At 34.6% G+C, this 22,153-nt stretch overlaps 1 protein-coding gene across 7 annotated transcripts in view; it reads left to right on the top strand.

Annotated features, from left to right (window-relative positions):
• LOC106875029 (jumonji domain-containing protein 1C) overlaps window positions 1-22,005 on the top strand; it is a 354,655-nt gene extending 332,650 nt beyond the window's left edge. For 4 of the 7 annotated variants that reach the window (XM_089362404.1, XM_089362408.1, XM_089362409.1 and 1 more), the window contains 18 exons: window positions 6,734-6,907; window positions 8,042-10,177; window positions 10,656-10,829; window positions 12,712-12,886; window positions 12,997-13,192; window positions 14,702-14,802; window positions 15,953-16,069; window positions 16,217-16,387; window positions 16,490-16,591; window positions 16,722-16,825; window positions 16,927-17,604; window positions 17,711-17,882; window positions 18,359-18,580; window positions 18,687-18,812; window positions 19,103-19,242; window positions 19,359-19,535; window positions 19,642-19,776; window positions 20,278-22,005. In XM_089362404.1, coding sequence (XP_089218530.1) covers window positions 6,734-6,907; window positions 8,042-10,177; window positions 10,656-10,829; window positions 12,712-12,886; window positions 12,997-13,192; window positions 14,702-14,802; window positions 15,953-16,069; window positions 16,217-16,387; window positions 16,490-16,591; window positions 16,722-16,825; window positions 16,927-17,604; window positions 17,711-17,882; window positions 18,359-18,580; window positions 18,687-18,812; window positions 19,103-19,242; window positions 19,359-19,535; window positions 19,642-19,776; window positions 20,278-20,346 — 5,169 coding nt within the window. In that variant the 3' untranslated portion in view covers window positions 20,347-22,005. The remainder of the gene's footprint in view (window positions 1-6,733; window positions 6,908-8,041; window positions 10,178-10,655; window positions 10,830-12,711; window positions 12,887-12,996; window positions 13,193-14,701; window positions 14,803-15,952; window positions 16,070-16,216; window positions 16,388-16,489; window positions 16,592-16,721; window positions 16,826-16,926; window positions 17,605-17,710; window positions 17,883-18,358; window positions 18,581-18,686; window positions 18,813-19,102; window positions 19,243-19,358; window positions 19,536-19,641; window positions 19,777-20,277) is intronic. The other 3 variants (XM_089362407.1, XM_089362406.1, XM_089362405.1) reach the window with 3 other exon arrangements.
• Window positions 22,006-22,153: the final 148 nt, after the last annotated feature.

The raw sequence follows: 22,153 nt of genomic DNA, 5'->3' as shown, positions 1-22,153 counted from the left end.
ACTAAATATATTATATGGATGCATGCATTTGACCATCCATCACCTGGTTATTTAAAAACGATGTGTGAAATGGCAGAATACCAAATTTGTGTTTGTTCACAACGTTATCGTTTCTTTCTATTCTGCAACACAGTCGGGACACCCCCCCCCCCCCCCCCCATCACTCCCCATTTTAGTATTGGGGTGATTCTTTGAATCACGGTAAAACACACATTTATCACAGACGGTGGCCCTTGTTTGTTTTTTTTTTAATCTATTGAACAAAAATATTCTGGTTTCAGATAATCTAATCTTGGTTTTGGCAAATGTGGCTGTATGGTAAGAAGCTTGCTTCCCAACCATGTGGTCTTGGGTTCAGTCCCACTGCATGCTACCTTGGGCAAGCGTTTCCCACTATGGCCCCAGGCCAACCAAATACTTGTAAACAGATTTGGTAATGGGGTGTGTTTTGTGTAATATGTATGTTTGTCCTCCACCACTGGTTGACACCTGGTGTTGGTTAATGTCCCCATAACGAGCGGTTCATCAAAAAGAGCCCAAATAGAATAAGTACCAGGTTTTAACAAAATAAATACTGGGGTCAGGTCTAGGCAGAGCCTCACCATAGCTTCAGATCAATGACCGTTACAAAAGATAATAGCATTAAGTGCTGGTGGTCATTTATTTCCAAGAGTGAATTCTATATAAGATTTAGATTAAGGCAGTAAAATGGTTAGTAAAACTTTCTGGCCATTCTTTTCTCAAGAGAAAATTTATAGATCTGGTCTTCCAAATTACATACACTATTCACCCACACAACAGCACTAAAAGAAAAAAAAGAAAAAGTATATAAGGAACTAAAATTCTTTTTTGAATTTTGGAATTAGCAGAAGAGTGGAAGAGGCTTAGCAATAATAGAATGTGTGTTTATAAATGTTGGCATCTTTTCGATTGCCATCTTTCTAGAACTCTTGAGTTTTTTTTTTTTTTTTTTTTTTTTTTTTTTGAAACCTTTTTTTTTAAATAAAACTTTAAAATTTATTTGTTGCTTGCCAATCCCTGTTTCTCTATTCTGAAGTGCAGGCATTTTTCTTACATATTCTACATTCCACAGAATTTTGTTTTTGATGTGATGCCTTTGTGCAGCTAAGCACTTAGTTATAAATTGTACAGAGATCTTCAGGAAAAGCTAATTGTTATCGTTGACATAAGAATTTATAAACTTTCTGAGAACATAAAGCAATTCTTTTTTGGAACTGTTGATCTTGAAGGAAATGTATCTCTTTGGTTAGAAAAAGTTGAATTTAGCCTTGGACTAAAAGGTCTGAAAGGTTTTTTTTTTTTTTTAACCCAATGTATTTTACTTGCTACTATTTGTAGCTTTTCTTTGAGATCCACTGTTACAAAAAAAAAAAATGTTATTGGTGTTTCTTATTAAATACTTTTTGAAGTTAATACACCATTAGTATTTCTAGATATTTAAATATTACATCCTCAAACATGCTGCTATATTTTGGCGAATTTTGATATTGGTGCTGGTGCTTCATAAAAAGCACTTGGTACACTCTTGTAAATTTGTGTTAGGAAGGACATTCAGCCATAGAAACAATGCCAGAACAGTGTGGACCTTGGTGCAGCTTCTGTCAAACCATCCAGCCCATGCCAACATGGGAAACGGATGTTAAATGATGGATGAAAATATGCTGTTGTTATACTAATCTGATCTTTTAAGATTTACAAGATTTTTTTGGTTTTTGAAAGTTTTAATTTAGTGCCTGCTGTATTTAATTAGTGCTATACTCTTAAGTTGGTGTTATTTTAATGTTTTGGGGTGATTTGTTGTTAAGACAGGCACCGAGTAAGCTGTTAATCCTATTAGTGGCATTTTATTTTATCTACATAGGTAGACCTTCTGAAAAGATATGTGATGTTTCGGTTTGATGCCTATTTAGGAAAAAAACTGATCTTTTGCAGTGTTCAGCTGGTAGTATAAAAGTTTGGATATTTATATTTAAATGCCACTTCAAGAATTCTTATGGGGGACATTGTAGATTAGTAATACTCCAAGTGTGAATAAAAGCTCCAGAAAATAGTTTCTCTTGCTTTTATTGTTATCTCTTGCCTTAGATAATCAACAAAAGAAAAATGTAATGAATGCATCACATATTCTTTACTATGCTAAAATCTTTTCTACTTGCTCTTACATACACACTTATGGTTTTGAGTACTGCAATATCTATTAGTTTCTTTGTAACTCAGAGCAAGGGTCCCCCAATTTGTTCAACCTGCTAGAAGTAGCAACACTCACCTTCAGACTGATGCAGTCCTAGAAAAACACATGCACACACAATCTCTTTTGAACATAGGTGGTATTGATTTAGAGGTATTTTCAATTGCATGCATCTTACAACTTAAATGGGGTGAGGAACTATAACTGCTGATTGGGATGTGGAAGCAAGATGACTAAATAGATTAGGTATTGGGTTATTTATCCATGGTTTGGGAACCACATGGTTCCGGGTTCAGGCCCACTGCGTGGCACCTTAAACAAGTGTCTTCTACTATAGCCTCGGGCCGACCAAAGCCTTTTGAGTGGATTTGGTAGACGGAAACTGAAAGAAACCCGTCGTATATATGTGTGTGTCTGTGTTTGTCCCCCCAACATTGCTTAACGACCGATACTGGTGTGTTTACGTCCCTGTAACTTAGCGGTTCGGCAAAAAGAGACCGATAGAATAAGTACTAGGCTTACAAAGAGTAAGTCCGAGGGTCGATTTGCTCGACTAAAGGTGGTGCTCCAGCATGGCCACAGTCAAATGACTGAAACAAGTAAAAGAGTAAGAGTAATTGAAAGCTTCTGTAATTCCTAAATTGCCTCAATTTACTTAGCTCTCAAGAAAAGGGACCTATTTAATTTGGAAATGTTACCTCTGGCTAGTTATTTCATTCTACTTGGCTGTTAGATCTGGACACTGCTTTAAAAGTATATGATTAAAAACTGTGTGCAACTGTCTTCCACATCAAATTCATCTTGCAAAACATCCACTACTAGGTGGGTAGCTTTTTGGACCACATCCCACTTTTGGTCTGTTGGTTTCTTCGTGTACTATATAGATATAAATGGATTTAAGCTGAAAGCTTACAAGCTCCTCTTTGTTGGGACCTAATGTGTCAGGCCATTTATTCATAAGCCATTGATACTACTATCCTGAGGATGATTGGGAAATGAGTTCCAGTTAGAGATTTAGAAAAGAATGTGGTTACTGCATTATCTCTTCAGAATCCAGATTAATTCAGTTTAATATAATGCTTGTTTATTAGCATTGTCTTGGATTATTCATGCATTATGTTGTAGCTTTGAGATTTGTGTGATTGTTTATTTTTAGAATGACATTGTATGGTAGGCGTGAGAAGCTGGATCTCTCTGGTTTGAAGATAAAATAGAATATTTGGGCAAGATATGGCCAGTTTAAATGCTAAAGGATTAAAGTTCACATTGCCAAAGTTTTACTTTCAGTTTGCTCTAGTTAGATACTGAAAATCTCTTAATTACCTTAATTTTAAGAGCAATACCTAACCTTTTATCATTTAAATCTGTCATATCCAGCCCAAGTTGTCTATCTGTTTTATTTTCAAAACCAGACAGATCAAACCTCTCACACCTATCCTACAATGTAATTCTTAAAATAAACAATCACAATGTCAAAACTACAAGATGATATATGCTTAATTTTAAACATCATGAATAAAAAACATTACGTTTGATAGAACACTCTGTATGTTTTAAGGGTTATGGGATCTTGAATTGACAATATTTGTTTTGGATTCAGGAACATTTTCATTTTCTAATCATGTAATTCAAATATTAGAAGAATCTTCCTTTTAGTAATTTTGAAGTAGGGTTCCTCAGTTTTATATATTTTCATGAATGGGGTTAGGCAAGTTTTTCTCTGCTTTAACTCCTGGCCAACCTAAGCTTTGTACTTTAAAAAAAAAAATTTTATTTTATTTTTAGTTTCTCAACATTTAATAGTAGTTGTAAATGTGCATCAACATCATACAGTGTATTTTGTGTCTGATCTTCCATAAAAAGCATGTCTGAGCATGGGGAAGCATTACCTTCGCTTGGGGCAAGAGAAACTCTGTCTAAAAAAAAAAACTGTCTGAACATGTAAGCATGGAAAAGTGGACATTAAAACAATGATGGTGTAATTGTTGAACAACCGACCAAAATATGTAGTGTTGTCCTCCTCCAAACATAGCACATTCTACTTGAATTGTTCAAATGAAGACCTAAACAACACTCTCGTTTTATGGAGAGCAACTTGCTTAGGAGATTCATTTGCAGATAGCTAATATCTTCAAAAGGTTAAAATGAAAACTGCTTGACCCATATCAGCCATAATATTGACATAACCCTTTGGTGTTCAGATTATTCTACCAAACATAATGCATATTGATATACATTGTTTTGAATTAATCATGCATTATCTCATATCTTCGAGATTTTGATGATGTGATTGGTTAATGTAGAATAACATCTTAGGGTAGGTGTGAGAGCCTGGATCTCTGGTCAGCTTGAAGATAAAAGGGGTGGAATATTTTGGTCAGATATGGCTGATTTAAATGCTAAAGGGGTGACCCTCCTGGGGCTGCCTTTGTTTCTGTGATACTTCCTGTTTTTGAGTGATCTTAGAACCTTTCATCGAATTTCATTGTTCCAAACACTTGCTCAATAATGTCAGTTATTTTACTAAATTCTTTATTTTCAAAATTAATTGAAACAAAGCCAGCGTATTTCAACAGAAATATAGTAACAAAAGGGTTCCGTTAATAGATTTGTTGATTTGATTTGGTTTATATATATACAGAATTTCTTATTAGTTTCTAAATTAAGTATGCAAGATTGTAGCATAGGCGTTTTGGTTTAGCTATGAGCTTGTTAATATGGCCATCCCTACTGATATTGTTGAGACTTAGTTTTCTTGGTGAGGGGAGTTGTGGAAAAAATAATTTTCAACTATCAATCATTGTTTCTGCTTTGTTGGGTTTTTGTTTATTTACAGCTTATGAAACTGAGATGACTCTAACCTTTGTCTTCAAAAATTCTTGTAGATGTTTGTTAAAACTTATACAGTGTCACTTTATTGTAAAAACAACTGCATTTTCTCCCCTCATTGTAACTTGATTTCCAAAAGTCATTTCTTTATTTATATATATATATATATATATATATATATATATATATATATATATATATATATATATATATATATATATACATATATATATATATATATATACTGTCATAAATGATGTGTGTGTGTATGTGTGTATATATATATATATATATATATATATATATACTGTCATAAATGATATCAGCTGTTCCTCCCCTTCTTTCACTGTCTCTCAACACATTTTTTTCTTACATACACACATTCCAAAGCATTTTTTGCTCCTTTTTCTGCCTTCCCCCCCTCCCCACCCCAACCACCGTCTCCCAACTCTGCTCTTGGTCTGTCTCTCTGACTGTATATATTTTCTGTATCCATAAACTTACTTGTATGCTGTATTATGCAAAATTCATTACAGATTTTTGAGTTAATTTTTTTTTTTCCATTTGAAATTATATTTTCTGATTTTTATTACTTTGTGGAGAAAAACACTTTCAAATTTTTGTGTATTGTGATGGGATTTGTTTTTCAGGTTTTTTTAAAAAAACAAACAAGCATATTATAAATATTTTTTTTTAAATTATTGTAAATGTGTTTGAAATCAAACTTACAACTGTTTCACAAAATATTGTAATTTACCTCCCCTTCCCTTGTATACTTCAATGACACTTTATACCACTTGTTTTACAGAAAAAAAAAATGTTATATGTAGTTAGCAAACTACCTCTTGTCACCAAATTACTTGGCTCTATAGATTTACAATCAAACTGTTTCTATTCCAATATGTGGCATTACAGTTTTCAAAATCTTGCATACTGTGGTCTCATTGTAAGACTTCATAGTCCATTGCAATTATAACTGCTTTTAATTATCAGTTTTATACTGTGGAGACTTAGTCTTTCCTGAATAAGCATGTTTCCAACTGGTTCATATGTCAATTCTTTAACAAATACTTCTGTTTGTCAATTTTTTTTTTTTATTAATTGCTTCTAAGCAAAAGCATAGAATGATTATGCTCTTGGAGGTGCTTATTGCATATACATTGGAGATGATTTAGTTCTTATCTGTATATGATGTCCGTTAATTATCAGTAGACTGTAGTGTTTCAGTAGTAAGGGTGGGGAAAGAGGACAGATTTTTCTGTTTTTTGTCTTGTGTTCACAACTTGATGTCCTTTGTAATAGTGTTCTAAATAGTTCAGACCAAAATTGAGACCAACATTTTGCATGTATCAGTAATTTCGTTTCTTAGAGGAACCTTTAAAATACTTCCATTTGACAAATATGGTTCATACTTTCAAACTGTAACAGTACTGGATTTTTTGTTGGTCTGTTCAGTGTCAGATGTGCTTATTATAATAGCATTTTATGACAAGAGATGTCAATTGACATCTATTGCCATAAGCTTAATAATGTTTAGTCAGTAAATTGTGTGTTTGAAGTGTAGCAGACATACAGAAGGCTTAATGGCTAAACCAGTTGATTAATAAATTGGCCCTAGTTTTATACAAATGAGAAGGCATCAGTTCATTGGAAAGTTTCCAGCCATCATGATGTATCATGACTTTGATTTTGCAGAGTTCTACGGTTTGGCCTTCTCCTTCAATAACATTAGGGACAGGAAAAGGTTTTGTGAAAAATGAGTTGCCAACACATTCGAATAAATCCAATGTCTTTTCTCACAATGTCTCAAATCAGGATCATCTTCGACCTGACAACAAAATTGATGATAAAGCGGATAAGTTTAAATATGTAAGTAAATATTTGCTATCAGTAAGTTAGGCCTTAAGTTATGCACTATTTTTTTATTATTATTATTATTATTATTATATCACACAGCTCATGAAAATCTAGTCAGTATCTATTTAAAAAGTATACCTAATTGTAGGGAGTTTAACCATTCCAATGATCTACTATGTAAATAGGATCTTTTAAAAAAAAATGTGATGCTGTATTTTAGAATGAAAAAAAAAATTTTTATTTGGCAGTTGTGCCTGGGAATATGAAAATGAGTTTCATTGCATGTAAATGCACTAGACTGACAATGCACCAAAATGTAACTTAATGTTTTGGAAATCTCATGTAATGAACAGATGGCTGTCATTTTTAGTAACCATTAAATATTATATATGAATCTTTCCCCATTTTAACTTATCATTTGGGGTGAATTTAATAGTTTCTTAGTGTTGCTTTAGCGAGAAATTTTAAATCATTTAGTAACATATTTTACCTACTCAATACAAGTTACTTTTACTTCTGGACTTAGTTGAAATTTAAATAATTTTGTCAATATTCTCTGTGAACCACCACTGGTGCTATAATCGCCTGTGCAACCTTTAAAAATTAAACTGACCTGGCAGTTTAGTTTGCGATTAATATTTCCATTAATAAAAAAATTGTTTTTATTCAACATATTTGCAATAAAAACTTGAGATTGTTTGGAATCTATGCTGAAGATTGACTCTGTTAAAGTGAAAATATATATGCTCATATCGAAATTATATATATTTATTCATTGTCCCAACCTCTCACCGTCTCTCTAAGATACTTTTATAGTTTTAAGGACACCTACAGCTAAAACTTTGAAAATAAAATATTTTCGTTGTATTGAGTTTTACTAATCTATAGATTCTCCATTTTGCTTGTTAATGGTATTTCTAGCCATCAGCAATTAACTAGTTTAGTTGTACTTTTTGGCAAAAATACTTTTCAAATACACTTATCTAGTTTGTCAATTTGATATTGGAAAAAAAAAGTGTGTGGAAATTAATCAAAATGTATCTAATGGAGATCTATGACACTGTTCTACTGCACTAACTGATGGCACCAGTGGTGGAAGTTCTAACTTCATTATTAGTCTTAAAATTAATCTTTTTAACCCCTCAGGAAAAAGACACCCAACAGGATGGCCATGTAAATACCCAGCGATTGGCCTGCATTGATAAAGTTCATGATGCTTCACGTCATCCAAAGCATCATAAAGATGACAGGCTTATCACTTCACACCAAAACAAAACATATGATGGACATCTCAAAGTAATAGATCATCGCAGTGAAATGAAGTCTGATCCTTCTCAAGGCTATTCATCACATCCTGAAAACCTTTCCCCCCATCAACGTGCTGGTTTGATTCAGCAAGTCAAACAAGAACCAAACTTCAGTCTCTACGGCTACCAGCCTTATCAACATTCTTACATTAGCAGTGACCAGCTTAGTCTACGTGGGCTAACAGATAAAAATACTTCCAGAAATGAACGATCTCATGAGCCAGCATTACAACCAGACTCCACAGTAAAAAGGAAAGATTTGTCAGTTCCACCACCACTGATTAAAGATGGCAAACCACACAATAGCGTTATTGTTGAAAATAAATGTCGAGACGGTGCCAAGTCTGTGAGTCCTCATAATTCTTTATACGGTAGTCCTGCTGCTCAATCTTCAAAATCAATATCACCCACATCACTTTCATATTCAGATCGAATACCAGATCGAACTATGACATTTTCAACATCAGCACCATCTGTGTCCTATGGTTCTCCTCATATAAATTCTCAGTCACCTCGCCAGGCACCATCTGCACATTCTTCATTATCTGCTTTTCTAATCTCTGAGAAATCTCGTTCTCAGAGTCCTCTACAAGTTGCAAGCCCTCAGCAGTTATCTGCTGCTGTAATGCAACAGCCTATTGACTATCGAAAGACTCCTCCTAGTAATAGTAGTCGGAATATTTCAACCACAAGTCATAATGTGCAAGCTAGCAATACTAGTCCTCAGTGTAGTAGCAATAGTGGTCAACATTTATCTAATTCTCCATACAGTAATAGCAATTCATTACAGAATTGCAACCCACGATCAATAACGGTCATTTCACCTCACATTTCCCAGAATGCTATAACTCTAGCGCATTCATATATGGTTCCCAGTCACTCTGTAGTTGCCAGCAGTAGAGAATCAACTGTTCATGTAGTATCCCATTCACATGCCACTCAGATAGCATCAAAAACATATCCACCTGTTGTATCTTCCCAGCACACGAATGTCTACACTTCTAGTAACACACCTGTAAGTATCAAACGCAAACCTGTGAGGGAAAATAACAATAGGAAAAAGATTAAACCAGCCCCTACAGCTAAAATAGCTCCAACACCAGTCACTGTTCCTGTAACAACTCCTCAAATCCTCTTCAATCCATCTCCACACACCACATCAAACAGTAGCATTACCACATTTCATCCTACTGTATCCATTCCAGCCAGTGTTTCTGTTCCTACGTCTGGCTCAAGTTTGCTCTCCTCTGCAACTCGGGCGTCAGGTTATATGGACAGTTTTCGCTCCTTTGTCGAAAACACTGTCCAGAATGCATTTTATCAGGAGACAGCTGACATGCCCTCCACCCAAAATCTACAGTCGAGAATTATAGAAACTGAAAAGCAAGTGCCATCAGCTGCAATTGCAATTCCATCACCTGTTCCCTCACAACGAAATAAAGATGTAACATCATCAGTCCCTCCATCTTTACGTCCACCTCTCCCACCTCTACATGTTTCCTCTCCTTTAACAACCAACTCATCAGTAGCTTCACCAGGAAAGGGCAGCAGTACTACCTCGATCACCGTTACTACGTCTGCTGTTGGTACGGAATCCACCAGTCGAGTAGTAAATGGCTTAATAGACACAGACAGTGATACACTAAGTGCACCCAGCCCTCCACCACCACCACCGAAACCAGATACTTGTGCGTCACCTGGACGGTCAGGAAATCATCCAAAACTCAAGAAGGCATGGCTCCAGCGGCATTCGGATGAAGACAAAGTGAAAGAAAGCAAACCATTAAAGGAGGATGCTGGTTCTGAAATGGGTGACGTTCTAAAGACTTGCTATGTCAACTGTTCCTATATTTCTCCAAGCAAAGGGGGAAGCAAGTCCCCTATTACTTCAATTAGGCTGGCTAATGGTACCATCAAAGACCTTGCTAAAGACAGTGACGAGTCGACCAGTTCTGCTTCTGAAACTGATGTACAGGTAAGATTTTAAGTAGTGTGTTTATCTCCACAAAGTTGCTTGTATTTAATCTGTGTTCACTGCTTTCCTTTTTCCCTCACAGGCTTTTTATTAAAAATGAAAAAATAAAAAGAAAAACACTTTCTTTTCAGTATCCAGTCAGTATCTTGCACACAAACAAACACACACACACACACACACCTTTCGATATTTTACCCCTGCCCTTCCCAGTCATAAGCAATAATAGAGAAAAAAAGTTTAGCATTTTCTCCCTGTAAATAAACTTTTTTACGTGTATCACTGCTAGACTGTATAAGAATTTACATTTTCTTTCAGACTCATTGCTTTGAAATTACAGCTAATCTATGAATTTTTGTATTTCAAAAACTCAAATGTTTTATTAGCACCTATTATTTGTTAGATCCTATTGCAAACAGTTCAAAACCAACTTACGCAGACTGTTTTTAAAATTATAATTTAAAATTTTTGTTTTCTTTAGCATGAAGATGATTGTTCTACCGGTTCGAAACGTCACCAAAACACGTATAGTCAAATTGATGCCAAAAGAATAAAAACTGAAGTTGATTCCAAAAATGTCTGCCAAGAGAGTATTTACAGCACTAAAAAGAAAAATGCTCTGGGGAAAGTAAAGTTGGAAGGTCAAACATCAAAGGTTAGTGTTACAAGAAAACCGTTTTCTTGTTTCTTTTTCTCTCCTTTACTAAAAATGTGTGCACATAGGCATAACTGTACAGTTGAGAAGTTCATTTTCCAATTGAGCCGTTTGGGGTTGAGTCCCACTGTATGAAGACTGTCTTGTGTATGTATTTGTATGCCTGTGTATAGTATATGTAAACATTCTGCACTTCTCGGAGGGAAAAGCTGTAAGCTATAAATTGAAGTTTGTGATTCCTTTTCAATAACTCATCAGCTATGTTCTCAAAGACATTGAGTAAAGAAAATCCTTTACTTGGAAAGCATACAGTTAAGTGATGTCCAGCTGTTGAAAAAAGATGCCTCTATATATTCGTCTTACCAATGTAGGAATAAAAACACACACACACATATATATATATATATATATATAACAATAAATTCAAGTCGAGGCTTATCTGAAATTATAGATTTTTGAAAAGCTTGGAATTTGGGGATTGAGAATAACTAGGAAGTCGTTAAAAGAATAACTCCTCGCTTCCTCCAAAATCAAATTTTTGTTAAGATGGCAAACAGCAAGATGCTGACAACAAGTGATTTAAAACTATCTTTGCTGGACGAGGATTGAAATGGAAAAAATGCTGTCAAGGTACACTTATTGTATGAATGCAATTCTAATTTGTTGAGGAGGTGCAAAAAATGTTACTGAAAGATTTTTTTTTTTTTGGTACTGTGTATGTGTGCTGAACTTTAGAGAATGAATTGTTTTTTCTTTTGTATAAAGGAATGAGAGTATTTAATTTCCTGTTGACTAGAGTGTTCTCTCTTTTGTTTCCTCTTCCTGTCCTGGAACTTAGTGGTTCTCTGTTGTCATTCATTCTCCACATTCAATAACCTCCAACAATGTGTTCTCCTTTATTCTTCTGTCACATTACGTCTCTCTTTTGCTAACTGCCTCTCTTCTGTGACTCTCCTCTGAATGTACATATATTCTCCAAACATTTTCTTGTTTCCTGTTCTCTCTTTGTAACTTTTCTGGTTGCCTTGTAATTTTCATGTGGTTCCTTCTTTTGTCACCACACACATCATCACCTGTCTTTCTATGAAACTTCATTTCCTCATCAATCCTCTTTCCAACATAATCCTCTCCCCACCACATTTCAAATATCTTGCTGCTCCTTTAGTAAATTTGCATAACTAGTGACTCCTAGTAAACTATTATTCAGTTACTTCAGCCATATCATTCTTCTACTATGAACAACTCTCTTAAGTCAATCTCACTGTCACTTTTCAACTCCCACATCTTCAGCTTTGATAGGTATTTTGTCTGTCTAGTTTTGTTTACTCTCAAACTAGACAACTAAATGTTGTGTAACAGTTTTCTCTGGGAGTACCTTTATTTTCTAAAGGTTTTCTCTGTATACCATCCTGTTGTTTGAAGCTGTAATTTGGTAGGTGATTGAATGAACTCTTAACCCTTTAATACAAACTTCCAATTTTAGTGATGTAAATTAAAATTTTCATCTTTAATTTGTTTCAACAATCAGTTTAATAAATTATTTCACCATATTCATTATTTCTTAAAATTAAGTGAAGCGAAGATATATTTCAACATGAATGTGATAACAAAAGGTTTAAATATGATCTAATGTAATTTGTAATCTGTTAAGACATTTACATTCATTATTAAAGTATCTATTTATTTTGCTCTTTACTAAATATATTGTATTAATTGGACCAAGCTTAATTATAAGGATTAAGAAATGTGGTGATAACTTACTTCTATATTTTTAGATTTATTCCTCCTGTAATTTGAATTTGGTTATTTTACTAGCCACATCTTTATTTCAGTCCTGTCAATTTGGATGTCTGATTTATTATGTGCATTTGTGTGTTTTTAGACTTCAGATGCTTCAGACTGTAGCAATGCTGAAGATAGTGGAGAAAATTATATGGATTCTGACGTGAAGGATGAAGCCAGTGATTCTGGAAGTTGTTCTCCCAGAGATTCTGATATTGGCTTCAAAGAGAAAAGAAGGAACAGACGATATAAAGATTTTGATGAAGAAAATATATGTAAGGATTTTACTACTACTACTACTACTACTTATTCTGTTTTGTTCTTTTTCTCTTTTGATTTGTTTGTGCATGTGTGACTAATTATAAGCTTTCTAATTCTAATTAAGGTGTAAATGCTGGCAGGCAAACTCCTTCAAAAACATCAGTAGCTGTACTAAAACGAACTGGGGAACCTTTTCTGCAAGATGGACCATGTCGTGAAGTAACTCCCAAATTGATGAAATGTCGAGAATGCCGTCTCACTCCTACACAGCGGAGTAAGAAGCTTCCCAACATATTTTGTCGATTTTATGAGTTCAGAAAGTGAGTATGACTACTTAATCATTCTTAGTTTAAATTTAGAGGGCTATTTAAACCAGCCATGTCTGGGTCCAAATATTCTCCATTTTATGTTCGTATTAGCCAGGTGCAGCTTTTCACATCTACCTTACAATCTATCTTGCTTGCTTGCAATGTTACACAGTCAACTGGTGCATAATGGGAAAATATTATGAATTAAGGTTCTCCTGAAATGTGAATACAAACAGAATAAAACAAATTTTGTGTAAATGGACAGTGGGTTCTTGTGATATTGGGGGTGTAAATATCCAAAACAGTGCATAATGGGAAAATACTCTGAAAATAATTTAACCCAGAAAGGGAAGAAACTGTAACCAAACAATATTTTGGTCATTTAGAAGTTGTTTGTACTGTAAGTATTCATATTTTAGCTTTCTTTAAACAGACAATATTTTAAATCTTTTTAAAAATTATTTCCAAATCATAAAAAAAAAATACTTTTGGCATATTTTTAAAATATTTTAAATTGAAAATTACTTTTAAAATTACAGTAAATATTTTGTGAAAGACCTGTGTGAAATAACTTTTTCCATAGGTCTATTTGAGTGCATTTTGAGTTTTTCTTCTGTGTGCTTACCAAATCAAGTGATTTATGTTTGAAGCACTGCACCATCTGCTCTTTTTTCTTGCTCTCTCTCTCTCACACATGTATGTATATATATATATATATATATATATATATATATATGGTATATACAATTGAGGCAATGTTTAATTAAAATAGTTTCGTGTCATAGTTGTTTACATATTGTCAATAAACCAGTTACTGCAGTATTTCTGAGATAATATCTATGGACACAGTAACTGCCTTGTCAAGTGTGTGTGTGTGTGTGTATATATATATATATATATATATATATATATATATATATTTATATATATGTATGTATACACACATACATATATATATGTATGTATACACATACATATATATATGTATGTATACACACATACATATATATATGTATGTATACACACATACATATATATATGTATGTATACACACATACATATATATATGTATGTATACACACATACATATATATATGTGTGTATACACACATACATATATATGTATGTATACACACATACATACATATATGTGTGTGTGTATGGGGGGGGGGGGGTTAGTGTATCTTCCAACTTTACAAAGTACTTCTGGAACTGTCCAATAAGCAACTGTAGTTAAATTGGAGTTGATTGGATATTCCAAATGGCGTTATTGTCAATCATTTAAAAAAATTTGACTAAAAGTTATCTACATCTAGTGTAAACATATTTGTTCCAGTAAGAAAAAATAAACAGCCCATTTGCAAGTGTGTGGGGGGTTAAAAGTGTCTACCATATTATCTTTTAGTTAGCATTTACTGTCTTGAATTTCGTGATACATTGTAATAGGCAGAGAAGTTTTTCATGTAAAAGAATTGGGGTTTTTTTTCTTTTTTTTATTCACCATTAATTTTAATTTTGCAGATTGCGTTACAGTCAGAAAGGTTTTCTTATGATTGCTGGGTTTTCTGAGCTCTCTGATGCCTATGCTAACGACATCAAGTCATGGGAACCTAACCTACCAGGTATGTTATTGAAACATGTTCAATAATTTGGCATATTTGTTGTGTGCGTGTGTGCATGAATAAATCTGTATAGTCCAACCCTTTTGCTACCATATTTCTCTTGACATATACTGGTTTTCTTTCAATTTAAGAATAATGAATAATTTAGCATAATTTTATTATGAAACTCATGCTTAGGACACAAATTAATGTGAAATTTTCATGCAAGGTTTTGATTTAGGTCACATTAAAACAGGAAGTGTGTATCCAGGAGTCAAGGGCATTACTAGGCATGTTGGTCTGGAGAGTTTTATTCTATTTTGATTTTGAATTGATTCAACTTTTGTAATGTGAACTGGGTTAGCAGAAACTACCCCCACCTGGGTTGAATAGATGAGTAATTCAATAACCTTTGTGATGTTTCTTTTAGTTTAAGGGTTCTCCTTGTTCAACTAGCTGGACCACTCAGCTAATAGAACTATAATTCAGTAGTCAAAACTTGTAGCAATTTACATGCATTTATTTTGTACATGCCTTTAACTTGTTAGCATTTAAATTGGCCATATCCAGCCATAATAATCTACCTGTTTTGTCTTTAAACTGACCAGATCTGACTTCTCGCACTTACCTTACAATATTATTCTAAAAATAATCACATAATTGAAATCAGGGAGATTTAGAAAGAGAAATCTGAATTCTTAAAGGTTAAAACTTACAATTTATTCCCTTAACTGTCTACAAGCTTTTGGGTCCTTTTTCTTTGTAATGCAATGTACCAGTGTGAAGGTGCATAGCCTAGTGGTTAGGCTGTTGCACTTATTACCACAAGTTCATGGGTTTGATTCCCAGACCAAGGAACCTGTTGCTCTAGTACCCCTTTAGATCAGGGTGGTATGTTAGCTTGCTTATCAAGCCAGCAGGATGGCATCTTTCAAAGGCTAAATCAATGAAAAGTGCATTGTGACCAATGATGTGTAATGTCTGATCAGTCACATGACTACAAATATACTAAGCCATTTTCAGTTTAGCTTGTCCCCCCAAACTTTTTTCTTGCCAAAATCTCATTGTTGTCTGTAAATTCGTGGATGATGTCAGAATATAATTTTTTGTAAAATAAAGACATAAATATATAATCTAAATTTATTTTTATTTCTAATTTTTAATATTCTAGTGAAATCTCCTGAAATTGATGTCAGCATTGCAAAATATATCCTCAGTAAAGTCGGAGATAAATTCTGTGAACTAGTGGAGCATGAAAAAGAAGCTAGATCTTGGGCTGGCAAAGACGGTAAGTTTTTAACATTTCAGTTATCTGTAAGATAATTTTGTTTCTTTTGAAATATGATTTTTGAATCGGAGCATAAACGTGTATTTTCTATAGGCAGTTCATTCAAAAAAAATAACCACGTATGACCTTTCTCTTTTTCCATTCCAGCCAAAGTTGCTTGGAAACGAGCTGTGACTGGGGTACGTGAAATGTGTGATGTATGTGACACAACTCTGTTCAATATACACTGGGTTTGCCATAAATGTGGCTTTGTTACTTGTCTGGACTGCTATAAGAGCCGAAGGCAGCTGGTAGAAGACGAAGCTCCTGAAGAGAAAAGTATGTTATGCTTTTTTTTTTTGTAAACTGATATAAAAATTTGTTGGAAATAGTGTTATTTGTACTGGAGGTTAATGTTACATCTGGTGTAATTTTCTTCAGCAGCTAAACTGCAACCTGAGCATGAATGGCTGACCTGTAGTGCTAACAGACAACCACATGAACCAGAGAAATTAATGCTGACTCAGATCATCCCTTCCAATGGTTAGTATTGCTTAGTCTACTTTTTTGCTCACTCTCTCCTGAATATAAATAAATAATGCTTAACATTAAAAGTATTTTCCTTTATAAAGTTGTAACAATTGGTCCTCCCTCCCTCTTTTTTTTTTTATAGCTCTTTGGGACCTTGGACAACGTATTCATGAAATAAGGAAGAAATGGGGTATAAAATCCAATTGTACTTGTGAATGTAATTCATCCAAAAATGGTGTGAATCAGGTATGTTTGTTTGCTTTTATTTGATTTCTTTATTGTTATCTAGTCTAGAAGTTGGGTTTGTTTGATGACAATCTAATTCGTTTTCAAATTTCATAATTCAGGAAGATAATCAAGAAACTGAGAACCACGTTTCCTCTGACAACACCAAGATACCAAATGGCACAGAAGATAACTGCAACAGTAATAAGAACAAGAAAATGCGAACCTCCCAACCCGAAAAGCTCTCCAATTATAACCCTGATGCCAACTCTCCACTATGTCTTCTAGCAGATGTTGCTATGAATTCTGAAAACAGTCGAGATCGCACTGATCCACTGCTGAATAAGAAAGAGGCTGAAGAGAAAAAGTCTAATACTCAAGAGCCCCTGTCACCAAATACTGGTGGTTCTGATAAAAAGACCCCTGGATGCTCCACTTTGAGAGAACTCTTAACAAAAACAGCTGGCAAAGTAAAGGCAGGAGCTGACAGTAAAAAATCTTCTAAACCAAAGACTGTAAGAGACACTCTTGAAGATATTATTCAATCTGTAGTTGGAAAGGCTTTTCCGAAAGAGAACGAAACTGTACCAATGATGAAATTGATGCATTATATACCTCGCATGGGCCCACGAATAATAGCTCGTGAAATTCCAATATTAAAACATACTTTAACGGAGACTAGTGTGCTCTATCCAGATGTTCCTCACTCTTGGCTTTGTGATGGACGCTTGCTTCGCTTGCATGAACCAAAGCACAAGAACAACCTCCCCATTTTTCAAGAACAGTGGAAACAGGGCTCTGTGAGTTACTTTTGATTTTCCTTAGATGTGTATTGAATTTTTTGAACTTTTAGCCGTTTATGTAGAAATTCAAAAAAAATTTTTTCTCGTCTACACTTTTTTTTAGCCTGTTCTTGTTTCTGGTGTGCAAAAGTACTTAAAGTCCAAAATTTGGAAACCTGAAAGCTTCTGTGAACAATTTGGTCATGTAGATAATGACTTAGTGAACTGTCGGACTGGAGATGTGTGGATTGGACACTCAATGAAAGTATTTTGGGATGGTTTTGAATATATAAGAAGTAAGTAGTGTTGCTCAACATATTTCATTAATTATATAAACGCCTTATATATCATCATCATCATTTAACGTTCGCTTTCCATGCTAGCATGGGTTGGATTGGTGAACTGGATGGCTACACCAGGCTCCAATCTGTTTTGGCAGAGTTTCTACAGCTGGATGCCCTTCCTAACGCCAACCACTCCGAGAGTGTAGTGGATGTTTTTACGTGCCACCGGCACGAAAGCCAGCCAGGTGGTTCTGGCAACGGCCACGCTCAAAATGGTGTATTTTACGTGCCACCTGCACAGGAGCCAGTCCAGCGGCATTGGCACGATTTTGCTCGAATGTCTTTACACATGCCACCAGCACAAGTGCCAGGAAGGCTACGCTGGGTACAGGTGCCATCACGATTTCGCTTTATGTATGTGTGTATATATATATATATATTTGTATTTTAAACATTTGGTGATTCTTTAATATCCGTTTGTTTTTCAGAACGTCTGAGGGATAAAAATAATGATCCAATGCTTTTAAAACTAAAAGATTGGCCTCCGAGTGATGATTTCAGTGATATCCTTCCTCAGAGATTTTTAGACTTGATGCAGGCACTTCCCCTTCCAGATTATACAAATCGTGTAGGAATATTGAATTTAGCTTCCCGCCTTCCAGATTTTCTGGTTAAACCAGATCTGGGACCAAAAATGTACAATGCTTACGGTAAATATCATTTATATATATATATATATGAGTTACAGTAAAAATGTAGTATCATAAGTACGTATTTTTCATTTATTTATTTATTCTTATTTACTGTTTCTTTCAGGTTCTGCTAGTTTTCCATCAGAGGGAACGACTAACTTACATTTGGATGTGTCTGATGCTGTAAATGTAATGGTCCATGTTGGGATCCCTGACGATGGACCGAATGGACGACAAGATCATATTGATGGTAAGTTCATCATCATCTTTTAACATCTTTTTCATCCTGGCATGGGTTGGTTTGACCAGAGCTGGCAAGCAGAAAAGCTGCACCGGGTTCCAGTCTGATTTGGCTTGGTTTCTACAACCAGATGCTTTTCCTAATCCCAACTACTTAACAGTGTGAGTTGGGTACTTATAACATGGCACTGGCATGTTTTTTATTAACCAGTTGAAACTGTCAAATATTGGTCTCTTGTTTTTGTTTCATTTTTCAAATATATATATTTTTAGCTAAGTACATTATCTTTTTCTTTCCAGCTGCCCTTAAAGCTATTGATGAGGCAGACTGTGATATTATTACCAAGAGACGGGTAAGAGAAGTCAATGAAATCCCAGGCGCTCTGTGGCATATTTATTGTGCTGAAGAAGCTGACAAAATTAGAGACTTGCTAAATAAGGTAAATTAGGGGTTCCACACTCTTATTATTTTTTTTTTTTTACTCAGTTGTGTGGTCTGTCAATGCATGGTTTGATTTTATCAATTTGATGGGGTTTTTTTCCCTTTTGTTTTTAGGTTGGGAAAGAAAATGGACAGCAGATAGAACCTGATCATGATCCAATTCATGATCAAAGCTGGTATCTGGATGCTGAACTGCGGGACCGTCTTAACAAAGAATATGGTGTACATGGTTACACCATTGTACAATGTCTGGGTGATGCTGTGTTCATTCCAGCTGGAGCACCTCATCAGGTTAGTGTGTAAACAGTAAATAAAGCACAAAAAAAAAAAAAAAAATTCAATATTTTTAGTTTTAGATTTGTCTTTCACTTGCACAATTTCATTTTGGTTTTTTTAGGTACGGAATTTACACAGTTGTATCAAAGTGGCAGAAGACTTTGTCTCCCCAGAACATTTGAATCACTGTTTCCGCATGACTCAGGAATTCCGTCATTTGTCAGATTCTCACAGTAACCATGAAGATAAACTTCAGGTAATTTTCCTTTGGAGAAGATTTTAAATTTTAACTAAAATATAATCCTCCTAAAATCTAGTTGCAAAATAGTTGGCGTTTTTAACTTGTAAAATTCTTTACTATAAAATTAGAAGGGACGGGTGTGGCTGTCCAAAAAGTTTGCTTCCTAAAAGTGTCATCATAATACAAACAATGTCCTTCATTTCCAATATTCTGTGAAAAGATGTGTAGCCATGGGGAAATATTAACCTTGCTTGGAAATGAATGAGGGTTGACAACAAAAGGCATCTGGCCATAGAAAGTCCATTTGAAATTTTGTCTGACCCATGCAAGCATGAAAAAGTGGATGATAATGTGTTATGAGATGAACAGTAAAAATTCACTCTCAATGTTAGTTAGATATGACGCAGAGTAAATTAAGTTGGAAGAACTGCTTGATTTCGAAAAGATAAATATTTAAACGATCTAAGATGTTGCCTATCTCTGAAATTGTAAATTTGTTTTTTGGTTTCTTTTCAGGTCAAGAATATCATTTACCATGCTGTGAAAGATGCCATTGCTGTCCTCAGTGATAAACCTGTGGAATGAAATCCTCTTAAGTAGAGCTGTATACATCTTGCTACTTGTTTCTGGCTGGTTTTGTAAACAATGACCAAGACTGGCTGGACAGAAAAAACTCTGATAAACCTGCCAGCCAGCCATACCAAGTGACATCCCACCTACACTGCCAAAGTCACTCCTGGCACTCTTTTTTTTTTTTTTTTATCTGTTATTGCATTGTTATTAAAAGCCGTCTTTGTCCTTGTCAATCCTGCTAACTCTACTACATCCTACTTTGTGTTGTCAACTTAATGGTTGCAAGAAGTCTTTCAATTTTGAATTTGGATCCCTGGACAAAAAAAAAACATCAAGTTGCATGCTTTGCATAAATTGTGATACCTCTACATTCATGCAGCTACTGATATTTCACAAATATTTGATTCCTAACAGCAAAACTAGAAATTAATCAAGGATGAGGCCAGATGGTGTGCAAGATAATAAAGCAAAAATTGGATTTTATCTTTTTTTTTTTTTTCCCCTGAAAATTCATTTCCTGGCTGTGGAAACGTAAGAAGTTAAGCATCATTGAGTGTATCGAATTATTTTTGCCAATGTCAAAACTGTAGAGGACCTTGGAGCAGTTACCTATTGTCAGCTATGTTTGATACAACAGGCACTCAAGAATGGCAGTGCTTGTGCTGGCCACACTTTCTGCGATCTCATCTTCATGGCATTGAAGGAAAATTCATTGAACTACTATCACCCTCTTGATTATTTACCAAAGATAACCTCTATTTCTTTCAAAGTCATCTGATCTCTAGTAATATAATTTACTGAGGGTTTATTTACCATTTTAATCTAACAAAATAAATGAATTCCTTACATTCAGTGATATTGGTTGGCTGTGCTTAAAAAGTCCATCACAGCCCTGTGTGAGCAGCCAGAGTTGACAGTTGTAAATTGACATGCACTCTTATCAGACATTTCAACAGAAAATATCTGTTAACTGTCTCAATCATTACGACCTATGCCACCATCATTAAAAAAAAAATAATTAAAAATATATAATTAAAAACCCAAACCTTTGTAAAAGTTGTTTAGAGCATGATGGGGCCGTTCATTCATCACCCCCTAGCTGTCTGTCATTTATTTCATTGTCATTAATAAAACTGGTTGTTACTATTGATTCCAGTTCCTTTTTGTGTTGCCATCATTGTGATGAGGGCAGCATTTCACATAATGAAGCAGGGAAAAATTTGGGGCAGGGAAAGTAAACTGCTTATCTTTGTTTTTTTTTTTCCCTTGATACTCTCATTGGTTGTATTCTATCAGATCCTCTTTGAAGGCAACACTTGAACTCGGACTGCTTTCATGTTTGGTCAGTGCAGGTCAGTAGTGCATTAGACCCATTGAGTAATGTCCTCATTGTTACACCCACACCCCTCCAGACACATACTGCCACATGAACTAGGCACATTTTCACCTAACAAAAACTACATTGAACTTTTCCTCTTTTTGATTCATTGTTTTGACAGCAACCAAGAAGGATGGCCGGTATTCTAGCCTTTTGTAAAACTATAGAAATATTTTTATATCAAATGTCGCATATGTCACAGTGTTCAAGTGACTGAAATGTTATCACATATGGCTAGAATCCTAGAAAGAACTTGTTCAACCATTCTTAAAAATAAATTCACTGATTTAAAAGTTTGTGTTAAATTTTATTTTACTTTCTTTGTACATTTCCCCCTGTTAGAACCTGCAATTTCTTGTAATTAAACATCGGTGTCTCTGTATACACCAGCCACTTTGAATAACATGGGCTGTTTATTCAAAATCTGAAATGCTCTTTTTT

This window comes from Octopus bimaculoides, chromosome 14 (genome assembly GCF_046866305.1).
Source record: "Octopus bimaculoides isolate indiv1 chromosome 14, ASM4686630v1, whole genome shotgun sequence".
Taxonomy (NCBI): Eukaryota; Metazoa; Mollusca; class Cephalopoda; order Octopoda; family Octopodidae; genus Octopus; species Octopus bimaculoides.
Note: the sequence above shows the minus strand (reverse complement) of the source record. Positions and strands in the feature narration are given on the sequence as shown.